The 17,467-nt window shown below is 36.1% G+C and overlaps 1 protein-coding gene across 9 annotated transcripts in view; it reads right to left on the minus strand.

Moving 5' to 3' along the window:
- Positions 1-223: 223 nt before the first annotated feature.
- ZNF385B (zinc finger protein 385B) overlaps positions 224-17,467 on the minus strand; it is a 421,128-nt gene continuing 403,884 nt past the window's right edge. For all 9 annotated transcript variants that reach the window (XM_034954598.2, XM_034954595.2, XM_034954594.2 and 6 more), the window contains 4 exons: positions 4,770-5,015; positions 3,795-3,973; positions 3,120-3,221; positions 224-1,711 (listed from right to left, as the gene is read on the minus strand). In XM_034954598.2, the coding sequence (XP_034810489.1) occupies positions 1,493-1,711; positions 3,120-3,221; positions 3,795-3,973; positions 4,770-5,015 (746 nt within the window). In that variant the 3' untranslated portion in view covers positions 224-1,492. The remainder of the gene's footprint in view (positions 1,712-3,119; positions 3,222-3,794; positions 3,974-4,769; positions 5,016-17,467) is intronic.

The following is a 17,467-nucleotide window of genomic DNA, read 5'->3' on the forward strand; positions in this document are numbered from 1 at the left end:
TTGGCCCAACTTCTTAGAGATTCAGAGAGAAAATGGCAGTAAAATTTCACCTCATGCAGATGCTGTGAACAGTAATGAATAAACATGACAAATAAATATGCTGCAAACAAGAGCTAAAAATGCTATGTAAGAAGCAATCTTTGCACCTACTAAAAATCTTTCATCAGATGATTTCAAATTGGAGGTGTCTCAGGAGAAAAAAAACATTGAAAATACAAACAGATTTTATTTTTTGTACTTTTATTGAAAAGGTACATTTAAAAAAATACACAGACATTTTACCATTTACAGGTTGCAGATATAGATGCTCTAAAAGAGTCCACTCTATTTTGTTGTTTTATGATAACTCTTGCCCCTGATATCACAAACATTCCAGTCTTGTTGATATCGGCTTAGAAAGGGGGGCATGGGAGCATGACCTGCAATATATTCAGCGAACAGAAAGACAAATTGTTCAATTATAAATTTTTTTATCTTCTGTACATTATTGCATTAGGGAGCCACAAAATTATGTAGCATCATTACAAATGAAAACAGGTTAAAAATGAAGATACTTATATAGAAATACATGGATTCATTGTCTTCTTGCAGAATGCACAAGAGGTGCAAAAATGTGCAATTTAGGAAGCTCTTTTTCTGTTTGTATACGTTTGCTTAGCAACACAAACCAGTGAGGAAGCTACAAAATAAGTTAAACAAAAATAGCAAACAGGTAGTAATTATAGCTATGTTATATGGCTTTCTATTTCATTTAAATATCTCCAAATAAAATGTGAAATAAAGAAAATACATTATTTTATCTTTTATTCTCTTAAAGAGAAAATTCAAAGCTACTTTGCTTCCTAACATTTACACAGCAACTAAAAATGTTTAATTCAGACAAGAGATACAGATCTAGTACTACACAGGATACAACAGTACTTGGGTCGAAACAGTACACAATCCCTGTCAACAACAGTACACCAAAAAGAGAACTTTGTGATCCGTTGGTAAGATAGTATCCACAAGTAAGCACTTGTGTTCATTGTTTTTTGTTCCACACTAGAATACACCCAGTTGGATACCAGAGTTATTTACAGACATCTGAGGAAGATCCTAGTTTTCAAGTCTGTCAGGAAAATATTCCATATTGTTTTAAGCCAGATCATACCCATGGAAAAATAGAGAATGATTTTCTTTCTTTTTCTTTCTGACCAATACATGCTCAAGAAATCAAATATCTGAGATACACAAATTGAACGCGGTAGGGTGGGGGAGGAAATAGGGAGATTTTAAAGCCTATGCTGCTCAGATTCCTCAATTATAGGAGCAGTCTCTAAAAGCCCTCGTGAATCTAGTGATGTGTTTCTCTTTGGAATTGGGGAGCTGGGTGGTGGGCTGCATTTTGTGGGTGAATGGGGGTACTGCAACACAAACTGCTTACATTGCTGAATCCTTGTGGCTTTCTTTCTCAACTTCCTACTGGCCTCAAACGTCTTGGGGTTTGCAGACGTTAGTACGGAGCAAAGAGGATGGAGGCAGGAGTGGCGCGGATGGGCCCATGCCCAGGCCTCAGAAGAGCTGGAGGAATGGCTGGAGCCTGGAAGAGCGAGGCAGAGGGCCGGGGTGGGAGTGACAGCGCTGAGGACACGGCTGCCGCCGCTGCGAGAGGTGAGGACAGGAAGGCTGGGGCCAAAGGCTTCATCATATCTTTCTGGAATGCAAGTTTTGCCTAAGGGAGGGAGAAAACCATGAATGGGGTGGAGATCCTGTTTTTGAATAACAGCACCACAGGCATCTTTTCATAAGTAAAACATCAACATTAAGAAGTCTTAAATTTTGAAAATCTTCACTCTCAGAAGTCAAGAAATGATTCTTTTCACAATGCTGGTTTCAGTGGCTCATGGCATAGCTTTCTTTTATTTGGTGGTCTTTGCTCCTGTGTGCTAGGGCACAGGGAAAGGCCTCTGAATAAATTCTAAAGCTATTTTATGCTGCTGCTCACCAGGAAAAAAAACATGCCCAGAAGTTTCCTGCTTAGATGATGAAGTTCAATGCAAAATTCAGGCTTGTCGTAAACCATGACGAGACCTAGAGAGTTTTGTTTTGTTTTTTGAGAGTACGTGTGATCTTTCCCTTCTCTTAGATAAGCTGCATTGAGGTTAGGTAATGAGTTCAGGACTTTAGGGACCCTGAAGAGTCAAGAAAACAGTCAGTTCACACCTCTCTCACTGGCTACTTAATGAGTAGTCCTTGAAAAATCACAGCTAAATCAAATTTCTGTTGTTGAGAATGATTGTAAGTGGGTAGAAACTCTCTATTTAACGGAATGCCAGGATGGAATCCTCCTGTGAAGAAATCAATCCTTAATTTCTCTCTCTTGCAATCAGGAGGAGCATTGCAAGCTGGATTTGCTTAATGCAGGTAACACCTGCTTGCAGCATCAGACAGAGGCTTTGGAGAAGCTGGAAGGTAATCTCAGAATTGCCTCCAGCTGGACAAGCTCAGCTTCATCCTCAGACTGAACACTGCACTGGGCCCAGTCCCAGGGAGATTGTGAAATCTATCCATCTTGGTATTTATATGACACTTATTGCTGGAGTCCCTAGGTGTTTTTGCAAAGACACTGAAAATAGCACATATTGAGAGCAGGTAAAACAGGCTAATTACCAACATGCCTGCTAGAATGGAGAGAGCACACGATACAGACACTGCTTTACCTTCTCATGCCAAATAATAATAATAAAAAAAAACAGAAAGCATGAGGATATTAAATTAAATGGATGGATTTTTGTTTTATGAAAGAAATCCCTCTTTCCAGGTTCAGCATTCCAGGATTCCTTAGGCGTCACTTGTCCTTGTTCTTGAGCCTTTACTTTATATGCTAAAGAGGATAGTCTTTTGAAAACAACTTGGTAAAGAGTAAAATATTAGCTCTTAAAGAGGTTCAGTTTCTGTTTTCTAAGTAAGTTGCCCTATAGCAGGAACTAAGCGGTTCATTCTAAAACTTCTGTCTATGAGGGCTATTTAAATTTGAAACCTTTCATGACCATTAGACTCTATGCCCTCCTTGCCCACGGTGGCTGCCCAACCCAGCAAGGCTGCCCCACAAAACAGGTGAGCAGGTGAGGTAAACTTACTGCTAGAATACTCGGGCTCCGCTGGAGTTTGTTGTAAGGGCTGTATTTTGGCTTCAGTGGTTTCCCTGCAACTCGATCTTTATGCCTTCGGCTAGAAATGTGCTGAAAAAAGTTTGATGCATTAGCTGGACTGAAATGTGAGTCTTATTCCATGTAAAACGTATTTCTAGGTAGCTATTTTCTCCATTGCCAACTCTAGGTCCATAGTTCCACGACGGTGTGGGTAAAATCATTATGATTTCTAAATTAAGACTTAGTCCTCCTTCAATTGTAATGCCCCTCTGTCCCCCTCCTGTTCTCTATAGCCCTTATCAGATTTTGCCTGGTATTACCACTGTTACTGATGAGTCTCTCTAATCAGATTTTGAGCCTTTGGAAGATAGGCTTAACATCTTACCTTACCAGAAGCTCCTGCTCAACTGTAGGCTCCAGTGACTACTGTTCCTATCTCTCCAACATCTAGCCTGGAACCTGACATATAGTAACAGTAGATGCTCAGATATTTCATACTGACTTTTTCTTCCATGTAGCACCTATATGTTGCATATGGTCTGCATCCTACAAAAGTTAGTCAACTTTAACTGTGAGCACGGTAAAAACCATTCTATAGATGAGAAGATACACAGTCAAGTGGTGACCTAAAACAATAATGTTTACTAATTCAGGATACGTTACCTGTTTGAGTTGAATTTCTGAATTAACATGAACATCACAGATTTCACAATGAAATGTCTTGTTCTGTAGTCCTGACCCCTTACTGCCATTCTGCATCTTTAATCTTGATCCAGGTCTAGGATAGGATTTAATTGGACCAGCCCCATTACGAGCTTCAACCATGGTCTTGTGTTTAGATCCTAAGACAGAAAGAGACACATATTAAATAGCTATCCAAGAATTATATAAAGCTCTTTGTTTTCTTATCCTTGAGAAGTTTACCTGCAGGCTAAAATTCCCAATGCTTTTTTTAGAATGATCACTTTAATGCTGATTTTAAATTTAACATGTTATTGTAAAAAATGGAAAAATGTAAGCGTATCTAATAAAGAAAATATAGAGAAACTTAAGAAAATAAAGATGACTCATATTTTCACTACTCAGAGGTAACCACTATTATCATTTTAGGGTATTTCTTGTCAGATTCTTTTTTTTAATGTACTAAAAACAGTTTTCAAAATGGGGATCATACTAATTAAATATCCTGAAAATTTCACATAGCAAATCATGTACATATTTTCTGATCATTATGTTTTAATGGCTGATTAACATGTATCATATTGGGTTACTATATTCAGTATTTCCCTACTGGTGGGCTTTAGGTTGTTTCCATTTTTTTCTCTTTTAAGTGTATTGCAGTGAACATTGTGCATAAATATTTATCTTCATCTCTGTCACTTCATCAAAATGAGTTTTGGACAGTATTAGATGTTTTTAAGAAAATAAAGAATAGAACAAGTTTGATCTCCAAACTGCTTTTGTCTTGCTAGTTCCAAAGTCATATGATCATACTTTTCTAAAATCACTCTTTTGAATCAAAAAAGTAGAGAAGCATGGAACAAACCTAAGGTCTGAACAACAAAAGATACGGTATTCTGATGGGAAAAGTTGGGTTTTGTTATAAACATTATTTAAATGCAAAAGATAGCTGCTAACCTGTGTTGTGTGCCTCTAGCTGTGACAGGGAGTTCACAGCCACTTTGCATAGTGAACAATAAAGTAATTTTTTGGCTTTTTCTTCTTCTGATTCAACAACAGTACCGGGAGCTCCATTTGTGCTCTTGGAGGGAGAAGTGGCTGCTCCAGGTGGCAGGGGTGTTGTGCCAGATTTGAGGAGAAATGAGCCACTTTCAGAGCTTGATGGCTGACTGGAACTGCTGGCTTTTAACTTCCCTTTATCTTCTAAGAGAAACACAGAGAGATCGTATTGAAGCCTCATATATCATATAAACAAAGATAAATCACCATAGATGAATTAAAAATAGAAATTTGATTCTTATGTGAAGTTTTTATTGCAGCATAGATTTCAGTTTATAGAGGTGAAATCAACCTCTACGTTTAAATCGAACAGAACACTATGCCGTCAGTTTCCATGTTAGGTCATCCCAAGATAAGGATGACTTAGGAAAAATGACTTTGTTCTCCCGGTTGGAGCAGGTAACTTTCTGTCTGACATCCTTGAGTCGTAAATTACTCTACAAGGAAATCTTTATTATTAAACAAAACCACCTATCCTCTGATACAATTACATGATATGAAGGTAACATGAAAGAAGCCAGTAGGCCATGTTAGTTTCATTTGACTACTTATGTTTCATTATGACAGAGATAAGTTAAACTTAATTTTTATACCAAGTTAAAATTTTAACTGTGGATTGTGGGATAGAAGAAACATGGTTAATTTTGATTATGATTAGTTAAGTTTTTGCTGCTCTGTGGATGGCAATGCAATTTATCCAAAATATAAGAGACCAAGCTTCCATTCATTATCCTTATTAATTACCACCAGTCTAAATCAAAAGTTTTAAATAATGACATTAACCATAAGCACAGTATGAAGATTAGCCAAGTCATTTAAAGACATTTTGGCAGTTTGATCATGTAGCTACTAAATGCTTATAATCCTCAAGGCCCATGTGCAGGCTATGAGAGTCAGAGTGACTTTAACAGAATCTAACTCATTGAAGTTCATTTGCTATTCAAGACAGGCTCTGTTCAGTGACTCCTTTGGGAAACAAACTGGGGCTTTGTAAGCAACAGCAAAATCCATCACACATTTAATCCTAGTAGAGCTGGTACTCTTAGAAAATGTCTATAGATATGCTGATTAACTCTCATAAAGACAGAAAGGGAATTAAATCCGAGAATATATTTGCTAATTGCCCTAGCTAATTTGGAATTGTATACCATTGGCCTAGAAGACTAAGAGGGAAGGAGAGACTAGGCAACAGCAATGTGGTGTGTGTTTCTGTGTGTATGTTACAAGGTTCTGTATATGGGTAAACCTAAGCTTTTAGAACACATTGCAAATGATGGGAGATCATATTTCTACTAAAATATTATATAAAGAAAAGCCAAATTGATTTAGGAATCAACAGTTGATTTCCATCCTTTTTTTTTTTTTTTGAGTTGGATCCATTCAGGTTGAGACTAGACACAGCTAGAGGGTGCTATGGAGGGATTCCAAATCTGGGTGTTACTTAGAATAAATGAATACTGAGATCCTTTTTTATTCTTAGGTTGCACATTCCATATTCCCTTTCAGTGACTGTACTAAAACTTCAGGATGACAAAAAATATGATGGAAAAGGTCTTAGACTTTTATTAAACTGACCTCTATAGTGTGAGAGAAGGACATAAAATGATTCTTCCTAATTGGTAATAGTCAGCAAATTAGATTGGAGAATATTTTAGGCCTGGAACCCTCTCATCTATAAGGATCCCTCAGATTGAATTTGCAATCTTACAGAACTCATAAAGCAGCAAAATAATTCAGTAATCTTAATATTTGGAATTACTCAGTTCCTTGTGATGAAAATTAAAGTTATTACATACTAAAATCTTTCCTTGCTTCAAGCATTTCATATGAATTTGATCTAAAAGAATCTGATCTGTTTCAGCCATTGACAGCATTCTCTCATATTACTAATAATGTCCCTTATACTAATGTCCCTCATAAACCCTTAAATTTATATAGAACTTTACAGTTTACAAAGTGCTATCACTTACATTGTCTTATTAGCTCTCACAGAAAACTTGTGAAATAGGTAAGGCTCAAAATGATTATTCCTATCTTAAAGATGAGGAAACTGAGCCTTTTCAAAATTCAATAATGTCCCACAGATTAGTAAGTGGCATAAATGAGCATGATGTTTTCTCTAACTGATCAGTCTGTGGTACACTAATATTTCAGCACAAAAGGAGGACTTAATATATCACTAGTGATATAAAAGTACACAACAGTCACCCTAGATGTGAAATAGCAGTTGCTTTGTTTTACAATTGTAGGTTAGCTTTTAAAGTATATTTATTTGGCATAAGTGAAAATATCTATCCTGTTCAACAATCATTTGATTTAGGTTATATTGAGAAGATGTATAAAATTATATATTTTCTCTCTGTTCCTATTTCTTTAAGAAAAAGATTTCCTTTTCATATCTTGTTTTCAAAGGGGTAATTTATGAATTAACAAGTACATATTAACAATATGTTAATTGCTGACAATGTGCTAGACACTAAAGAGAATAGTAAATAAAGTAAGTATGGACTATAAGAAAATTACAGCATAGCAGGAGGAAATGAGACAGTCATTCAAAGATCTCTAATTTACAACAGAAACTGGTAAGAGGCGTGAGAGCATAGAGCAGAAAATGATTACTTCTGCTTGGGAAGAATGAGACATCTTTCGTTAAAGAAGTGACATTTTTAAGGTTTTGAAGGTCAGATTTGGATAAGCATAGAATAGGGTTGAAAATGAGTGAGAAGGCCATCATCTCAGCTCAAAATCTCCTTAAGCTGATAGGCAACTTCAGCAAAGTCTCAGGATACAAAATCAATGTGCAAAAATCACAAGCATTCTTATACACCAATAACAGACAAACAGAGAACCAAATCATGAGTGAACTCCCATTCACAATTGCTTCAAAGAGAATAAAATACCTAGGAATCCAATTTACAAGGGACATGAAGGACCTCTTCAAGGAGAACTAGAAACCACTGCTCAATGAAATAAAAGAGGATACAAACAAATGGAAGAACATTCCATGCTCATGGGTAGGAAGAATCAATATCGTGAAAATGGCCATACTGCCCAAGGTAATTTATAGATTCAATGCCATCCCCATTGAGCTACCAATGACTTTCTTCACAGAATTGGAAAATACTACTTTAAAGTTCATATGGAACCAAAAAAGAGCCCGCATCGCCATGTCAATCCTAAGCCAAAAGAACAAAGCTGGAGGCATCATGCTACCTGACTTCAAACTATACTACAAGGCTACAGTAACCAAAACAGCATGGTACTGGTACCAAAACAGAGATATAGACCAATGGAACAGAACAGAGCCCTCAGAAATAATGCCGCATATCTACAACCATCTGATCTTTGACAAACCTGACAAAAACAAGAAATGGGGAAAGGATTCCCTATTTAATAAATGGTGCTGGGAAAACTGGCTAGCCATATGTAGAAAGCTGAAACTGGATCCCTTCCTTACACCTTATACAAAAATTAATTCAAGATGGATTAAAGACTTAAATGTTAGATCTAAAACCATAAAAACCCTAGAAGAAAACCTAGGCAATACCATTCAGGACATAGGCATGGGCAAGGACTTCATGTCTAAAACACCAAAAGCAATGGCAACAAAAGACAAAATTGACAAATGGGATCTAATTAAACTAAAGAGCTTCTGCACAGCAAAAGAAACTACCATCAGAGTGAACAGGCAACCTACAGAATGGGAGAAAATATTTGCAACCTACTCATCTGACAAAGGGCTAATATCCAGAATCTACAATGAACTCCAACAAATTTACAAAAAAACAAACAACCCCATCAAAAAGTGGGTGAAGAAATGAACAGACACTTCTCAAAAGAAGACATTTATGCAGCCAAAAGACAAATGAAAAAATGCTCATCATCACTGGACATCAGAGAAATGCAAATCAAAACCACAGTGAGATACCATCTCACACCAGTTAGAATGGCAATCATTAAAAAGTCAGGAAACAACAGGTGCTGGAGAGGATGTGGAGAAATAGGAACACTTTTACACTGTTGGTGGGACTGTAAACTAGTTCAACCATTGTGGAAGTCAGTGTGGCGATTCCTCAGGGATCTAGAACTAGAAATACCATTTGACCCAGCCATCCTATTACTGGGTATATACCCAAAGGATTATAAATCATGCTTCTATAAAGACATATGCACATGTATGTTTATTGTGGCACTATTCACAATAGCAAAGACTTGGAACCAACCTAAATGTCAAACAATGATAGACTGGATTAAGAAAATGTGGCACATATACACCATGGAATACTATGCAGCCATAAAAAGTGATGAGTTCATGTCCTTTGTAGGGACATGGATGAAGCTGGAAACCATCATTCTCAGCAAACTATCGCAAGGACAAAAAACCAAACACCACATGTTCTCACTCATAGGTGGGAATTGAACAATGATAACACATGGACACAGGAAGGGGAACATCACACACTAGGGCCTGTTGTGGGGTGGGGGGAGGGGGGAGGGATAGCATTAGGAGATATACCTAATGTTAAATGACGAGTTACTGCGTTCAGCACACCAACATGGCACATGTATACATATGTAACTAACCTGCACGTTGTGCACATGTACCCTAAAACTTAAAGTATAATTAAAAAAAAAAAAGAAAGAAAATGAGTGGGCAGAAAATGAGTGGGAAGTGAATGGCTGGAAGCAGAAACATAAGGAAATACCTAGGTATTAGAAATCTTGGGGTTTTCTTGGTGAATACCTGGTAGTTGAGCATAGAGCTGGCAACAAGTGTAATGGGAGATATTATTATAGATGTCAATTGAGCCAGAAGGCAGAGAATATCTTAAAACTATTAAAACGTATACTAAGGGCAGACACTTTCCTTTTAAAATTGAGATGTATAGTATGTTTAACACTTACATGGTCTAAAATTCAGATAAATTATGTTTTAAATTTTTTTTCTCAGATAGGCCAGAGTCTTAATCTTTGAGAATATTAAGGAAAAATGTTGACTTTGGAAATGTGTAAATGATTTTATCCTATTTAGGAAATTCTGTTATTGGATAGATACTATCTAGTCAATAAAACAGATCCTAAAATTTGAAAAGTCACTGATATATTTATATATTTGAATAGTGGCATTCTTTCTCAATATGCAAATGTATAAACTTCAAAGCCTAATCTTATTATTTCTTATCTTAATTGCTTGATATTTTTATGAAAATCCATTGTATTATTCCTCATTCTTTACTGGTATTTTAAAAGCCTCTTTGTGTATTTGAAAGTTTAATTAATGTACTGTTTACTTCTGTTTCTCTTAATAAAGATGCATGTCATCTGGAACTTCTGGTTAAGATGAATTCCATTTTCAAGCATTCCCTCACCTAATGTTAATTAGCAGGTTTTCTGACTGTCCTAATTATTTCTTGATTACTCAAACACATTTAGAAGGCTTTATCCTACAGGATTTTGAAGGAAAATTTGCTTAGCTACATCAGAATTGTTCGTTGTAACAAATATCCATAATTTATGCATCCAAGTGAATTTATTTCTTCAAAGTAGTGTCCTTGGGAAGTTCCATACTGATTCATTTATTTTCCAAAGCTCCAAATGCTTGAAAACTCTTTTCTTTGATACTCCTTTTATGTCCACTTCATAAGCCATGTAAAGAAAACCAGTCTTCAAAATGTATCACCCTTATTTCTTACTCCAAAATCTTTACTCAAATTAATCCACCTTATTCATCAAACTTAGCACTATATTACTCAAACACAGCCTCAGAAGACTAATATGCTAAGATAAAAAGAACATACCAGAAGCTCTAAAAAGAAGTTTTAAGAAACCAATCCTCTTGGCATATGGAAGAGTCATGTCCATACATAGGTCTTAATTTTAAAAACAATAAAAAATTAATATTCTACCTACAATGTAGGTCCTATATTTTGAATTAGAACTTTGAAAGCTGTAATCAAATTTTTATTATTTGACTTGTAAGATTTGCTTTTGAGTTTAATTTTATTTATGTAATAAGATTTTCTAATCAGAATTCAGTGGTTTAATAACAGATACATATTTTATACAATAAATTTATGCTCACTGCAGAAAACTTAAAATATGAAGTCAGACAAAAATTTTAAATTATTAAAATTACTCATGATTCTATCATCTAGAATAAAAGTTGGTAAACTTTTTCTGTACAGCCCCAGAAGACACGTTAAGCTTTGTGGCTATACTGTCTCTGTTGTAACTACTCAACTCTGCTTTGTAGCAGGAAAGCAGCCACTGGCATGGCTGTGATCCAGTAAAATTTTACTTATGAAAATAGGTGGCAGGCAATATTTGGATCACAGGCAATAGTTTTGAACTAGCATTATGATATTTTGGTATACATTACTCTACACTATTTTTTACATGATAGCAAATATGAATATACAGAAACATACTGTTCTGTAACTAATATTTTTCACTTAGGAATAAATCAAGAACATTTTCCATGACAATAAATGCAGAACTTGATTAAGATTTCTAATACCAAATGATATTTATTTATATGAATGTACTATATTCAGCAATCTTCTTTTGATATTTTGGTTATCTCTGGTTTGCACTTTTGTTAATGTTAAAAGGATACCGAACGAGACTTCTGTGGCCTCAATGAAGGACACAACTGAGAATTGAAAGCAACTGGTATTTAGTATTACAGTATGTTAGAGAAAGTTCCTCAGAAACCCCCAACACAGTCCTGCAGGATTTATAAAATTTAGTAGAATTGGTCCAGCTGCCAGCACCCTATCACCCACCTGTCCAGGCCTTATAAAGTAGTCTGAAGATGGGAGGACTCACTAGAGTCATGAATTTCTGGTCTGGTTGGGAGCTTCTGAATCCCAAACTAATAAAGCTAGAAACACAGGTAAGAAGGGGACACTGGGATTTCATTCCCTAGTTAGACTACTGCAGGTCTTGGCAATTTGTTCCTCACTTGTGGTCGCAGGGAGATTGTGTTGGAGCAAGAAAGGTAAGAAGGAGAAGAACCTATAATCTCAGTTTGGCATGACAAAGTTGAGTAAGATTTCTTTGGGCCAACAGGATGATTTGAAAGGTGGCCTGGCTCAAATCATGTTGTTAGTGCCCAACATAAGAAGTCTGATCACTAGGACCTTGGCAGCAAGAGGCTGAAGTGTGGACCTTTAGTGGCACAAGCTGAGGAAGGGTTGTAAGAGGTCAGGGAACAAGCCTTATGAAGAATTCACACATTGTCCCTGAGAGAGTCAGACAGCATCTGGACATCTGCCACTCAGAGGACAACCATAATTGTCATTAAGTACAAAAGCATTTGCCCCTTTTTCTCCTCTAATTCCTCCTCTTATCCCTAACAATGGAAAGAGCAAGAAACAGAAAGCATGGAACATGGAAGAAAGAGCAGACCATGCCCCTTTTCATGGTTCAACCTGAGCCAGAAAAAAGGGAGTGTTCAATTGGATAAGAGCCTAAAGTTTCAAATAGGACCAGACTTTCTGATATCTGACAATGTCCTTGAGGAATGAGAAAGGGAGATTCCACAGAGTGTACAGTCATGTGTCACATAATGACATTTCAGTCAATGATAGACTGCATATACAATGGTGGTCCGATAAGATTATAAAGGAGCTGAAAAATTCCTATTGCCTAGAGATGTGGTAGCTGTCATGATGTTGTAGTGTAACACATTACTCATGTGCTTATGGTGATTCTGGTGTGAACAAACCTACTGTGCTACCAGTCATATAAAAGTATAGCACACACAATTATGTAAGGTATATAATACTTAATAATAAATGACTGTGTTACTAGTTTATATATTTACTATACTATGCTTTTTATAATAATTATTTTAGAGTGTACTCCTTCCATTTATAAAAAAATTAAAGTTATCTATAAAATGGCCTCAGGCAGGTTCTTCAAGAGGTATTCTAGAAGAAGGCATTGTTACCATTTATGACAGCTCCACTGTGTAATTGTGCCTGGAGAACTTCCAGTGGGTTAAGATGTGGAAGTGGAGGACAGTGACATTAATGATCCTGACCCTGTGTAGGCCTAGGCTAATATGGGTGTTTGTGTCATAGTCTTTAATAAAAGAGTGTAAAAAGTTAAATAAATAAATAAATTTAAAGATAGAAAAGAGCTTAGAGAATAAGAATATAAAGAATTTTTGTAGCACTCTACAGTGTTTATGTTTTAAGCTAAGTGTTATTACAAAAAAGTCAAAAGTTTAAAAACATTTGAAGTTTATAAAGTAAAAAGGTTACATTAAGCTGAGGTTAATTTATTGCTGAAGAAAGAATTTTTCTAAAAATAAATTTAGTGTAGCCTGAGCATATAGTGCTTATAAAGTCTACAGTAATATCCTAGTACAGTAAGTGTATAGGAATGTCCTGGGCCTTCACATTCACCACTCACTCACTGACTCACCCACAGCAACTTCCACCTCTACAAGTTCCATTCATGGTAAATGCTCTATACAAGTATGCCATTTTTTAATCTTTTATACAATATTTTTATGGTACCTTTCCTATGTTTAGATACACAAATGCTTATTGTGTTGCAATTGCCTACAGTATTTAGTACAGTAACCTGTTATATAGGTGTGTAGCGTAGGAGCTAAATAGTTCATATGGTTTGGCTGTGTCCCCACCGAGATCTCATCTTGAATTATAGTTCCCGTAATCTCCGTATGTCATGGGCTGGAGCTGGTGGGAGGTAATTGAATCATGGGGGCATGATTACCTCCATGCTGCTGGTTCTCATGATTGTGAGTGAGTTCTCATGAGATCTGATGGTTTCATAAGAGTTTTTTCCCCCTTTTGCTCGGCACATCTCCTTGCTGCCACCATGTGAGGAAGGGCGTGTTTGTTTCCCCTTCCACCATGGTGGTAAGTTTCCTGAGGCCTCCCCAGCCATGCTGAGCTGTGAATCAAATAAACCTCTTTCATTTATAAATTACCTAGTCTCGTCCAGGCGCAGTGGCTCACACCTGTAATCCCAATACTTTTGGAGGCTGAGGCAGGCAGATCACTTGAGGTCAGTATGAGACCAGCCTAGCCAACAAGATGAAATCCCGTCTCTACTAAAAATACAAAAAAAAAAAATTAGCTAGGCATGTTGGCGCATGCCTGTAATCCCAGCTTCTTGGGAGCCTGAGGCAGGAGAATCTCTTGAACCCAGGAGGCAGAGGTTGCAGTGAGCCAAGATTGTGCCACTGGGAGATAGAGCGAGACTGCATCTCAAAAAAAAAAAAAAAAAAAATATCCAGTCTCGGGTATGTCTTTATTAACAATGTGAGAAGGAACTAAAACTATTTAGCTTAGGCCTGTAGTAGGCTGTACTGCCTAGATTTGTGTGAGTACTATACACTGAATGATGTTTGCACAATGACAAAATAGCCTAAAAATGCGTATCTCGGAATGTATCTGCATTGTTAAGCAACACATGGCTGTATAGGCTATCATGTTTGTACCTCATTGAATTCATATATTCAATAAACCAGTTATATAAACAGCATTATATGCAGACATCTCTGAAAACTCATCTGATAATTTCCTCAGGACATGAACTTTGAAGAAAAATTGCTGGGACAAAGATCGTGTACATTTCTGAGCTTTTGATGCATATACCAAATTGCCCTCCAGAATGGTCATACAAATGAATACTCTTAGGAGTGTCACAAAAGATCGTGGCTTCCCTGTGCCTTTGTCAGCCTAATTATCTATTGCCTTTACCAATCCAACAGACATAATATGGTATCTCATTGTTAATTTGATTGGTATTTATTTTATCACTAAAACAGAAGAATATTGTTTTGTAAGATTAACGATGCTTTGTACCTCAACGTAATTTAAAAAATTTTTATTACTCTGAAAGGAAACAAAAATCTTAAATGCAGTTTTAAGTGTTAAAACATTGTACACTAAAGTAAAAAACTTTATAATAATAAACTTCCTTTATACAAACCTAATAATGTTAAGTTGGTTGAACCATTGTTCTTAAAAGCTGAAATCAGTATTGCAGTCATTATTTGAAAATTTGCTTTACGCAGAGCAAAAATACTAGCCTAATGGCTGTTCCAGGCAATTATATCTTACAATAATGGTAAATGTAACAATAATAATCACAAATCAACCACTCATAGTAATTGAGCACTCACTATAGACCAAGCACTATTTTAAGAATTTATAGTCATTATCTAATTTATTTTTCAAACACTATAATGAGATAGAAACTGTTACTATCTGTACTTTTAAACTTTTTTCTTTTTCTTTTAATTGAGATATAGCATGTACTATAAAATATATAAATTTAATACATTTTAATGTATGTATACATTCACGTAAATACAATACACCTGATGATATAGAGTGTTTTCACCACCCTAGAAGCTCCCTTGAACCCCTACCAGTTGAGATTTCCCCCAAAGATAACCACCTCTATTAACTTAGACCAGTTTTATCTATTTTTAAGCTTCATATAAGGAAATCACACAATATATTTCTTTTGTGTCTGGCTTCTTTCACTCAACATTATGTCTGTAAGATTCATCTGTATTATTATAGACAGAAGGATATTTTTTCACTGCTGGGTAGTATCCCATTGTATGAGTATGCCACGATTTATTTATTTATTTTGCTACTGATGAAAATTTAAAATGTTTTCAGTTTTTGGCCATTTTGAATAATTCTACTATGTACATTCTTTTAAGTGTTTTTTGGTAGACATAAATACTCATTTTTGTTATGTATATATACATAGTAGAATTATTGGGCCACAAGATATTCATATCTAGCTTTAGTAGATTCTGAAAACAGTCTTCCAAACTGATTGTACCAATATATATTTCTATCAGCAATGTATGAAAATTTCAATTGTTTCACATCTTGTCTAATCCATGGTATCAGTATTGTCAGTCCTTTTGATTTTAGCCATTCTAGTGGAGGTGTGGTGGTATCTTATTGTGGTTTTAATTTGTATTTCCCCAATAGCTAGTGATAATGAGCTCCTTTTCTTTTTTTTATTGGCCAATTGTATATTTTGTGAGCGTTTGTTCATATCTTTAGCCCATTTTTAAAACCGGGTTGTCAGCTTTTTCATTATTGATTTATGGGAAGTCTTTAAATATAGCCTGAACAGGAGTCCTTTGTCAGATATACACATCACAAGTCACCTCCCAGGTTGTGGCATGCTTTTCACTCTCTAAATGTTGTCTTATGATAACCCCAATTGTTTAAAAAGACAAAGCCCCAAGGCTTAAATAGAATAAGCAACTTGCCCGTAGTCATTCAATAAATGATAGAGCATGGATTCAAACAAAGGCTTCCTGAACCCTGAGCCAGTGCTCTTATTGCTCTTCTGTTTTAAGGAATATTAGACTAAGAATGCTTAGTTTTAGAAATACCTTCTTGAATGTTTGTCATGTTGACTAAAGGTGAATGGATGGTAATATCTTCGTATATCTAAGTTACATGATGCCATAGAAAGCATACCATATGATATGGTTTGGCTGTGTCGCCACCCAATCTCATCTTGAATTCCCATGTGTTGTGGGAGGGACCTAGTGGGAGGTAATTGAATCACGCGGGCAGATCTTTCTCATGCTGTTCTCGTGACAGTGAATAAGTCTCACGAGATCTGATGGTTATATAAAGGAGAGTTTCCCTGCACAAGCTCTCTCTTTACCTGCTGACATCCATGTAAGACATGACTTGCTCCTCCTTGCCTTCTGCCATGATTGTGAGTCCTCTCCAGCTATGTGGAACTGTAAGTCCACTAAATGTCTTTCATTTATAAATTGCCTTTATCAGCAGCATGAAAATGGACTAATACAGAATATTACAGGCACGTCTTGTGGAGAACCAGATAAATAAGTCTGCTTTGATGTGATTCTTTAATGGTTGTGTAGCAGGCCTAGAGTATGCCATCCTTGTAGCAGCTACAGAAGCTCTGAAACCAGAGTAGAGGTTACTCTTTTGTAAGAGAAGTATATATCTATTAAAAAAACTCTTATCTGTTGGGGTGTCTCCCTCACTCTACCAAGAAAAGAAGGAATGACTCTAGCCTCTAGACACTCTTAGTAAATGGAGAAGGCACTGATTTAAATCCACTTAACAAACCTTACCCTTGTTTACTGTGTTTTTCCTAGTTACTTCCTCATAACTGGCCTCCCTACACCCTTCTTTGTTATAGCTTAAGATTGTATTTAAGCCTGAATTCAAAGTCACCTCTTGGAGATTTACTCATTTCTCTGGGTACCTCCCATCAATACATGAGGTATACATGTTAATAGACCTCTTTGTTTTCATGTTAATCTGTCTTTTGTTACAGGGATCGGTCCCAACCAAGAACTCAGAAGGAGAGAAAATTATTTTTTCCTCCCCTATAGTTGCAAGTTTGCATGTACCTAAGAAAGTAAATGACAATAGTCTTCAAAACTTCTTTTAAGAAAAATTTTGCATAGGTGTTTTCTCTGAATTTTCAGGTCTTCTCTGATTCCCAGAAGAATTAATGGACACTCAAAAGGAGGTCTCTGATTCCCTATATTAGATGAAAATTTCTTTGCATTTTTGTTTTTGATAATGTATGTC

This window comes from Pan paniscus, chromosome 13 (assembly GCF_029289425.2).
Source record: "Pan paniscus chromosome 13, NHGRI_mPanPan1-v2.0_pri, whole genome shotgun sequence".
Classification (NCBI taxonomy): Eukaryota; Metazoa; Chordata; class Mammalia; order Primates; family Hominidae; genus Pan; species Pan paniscus.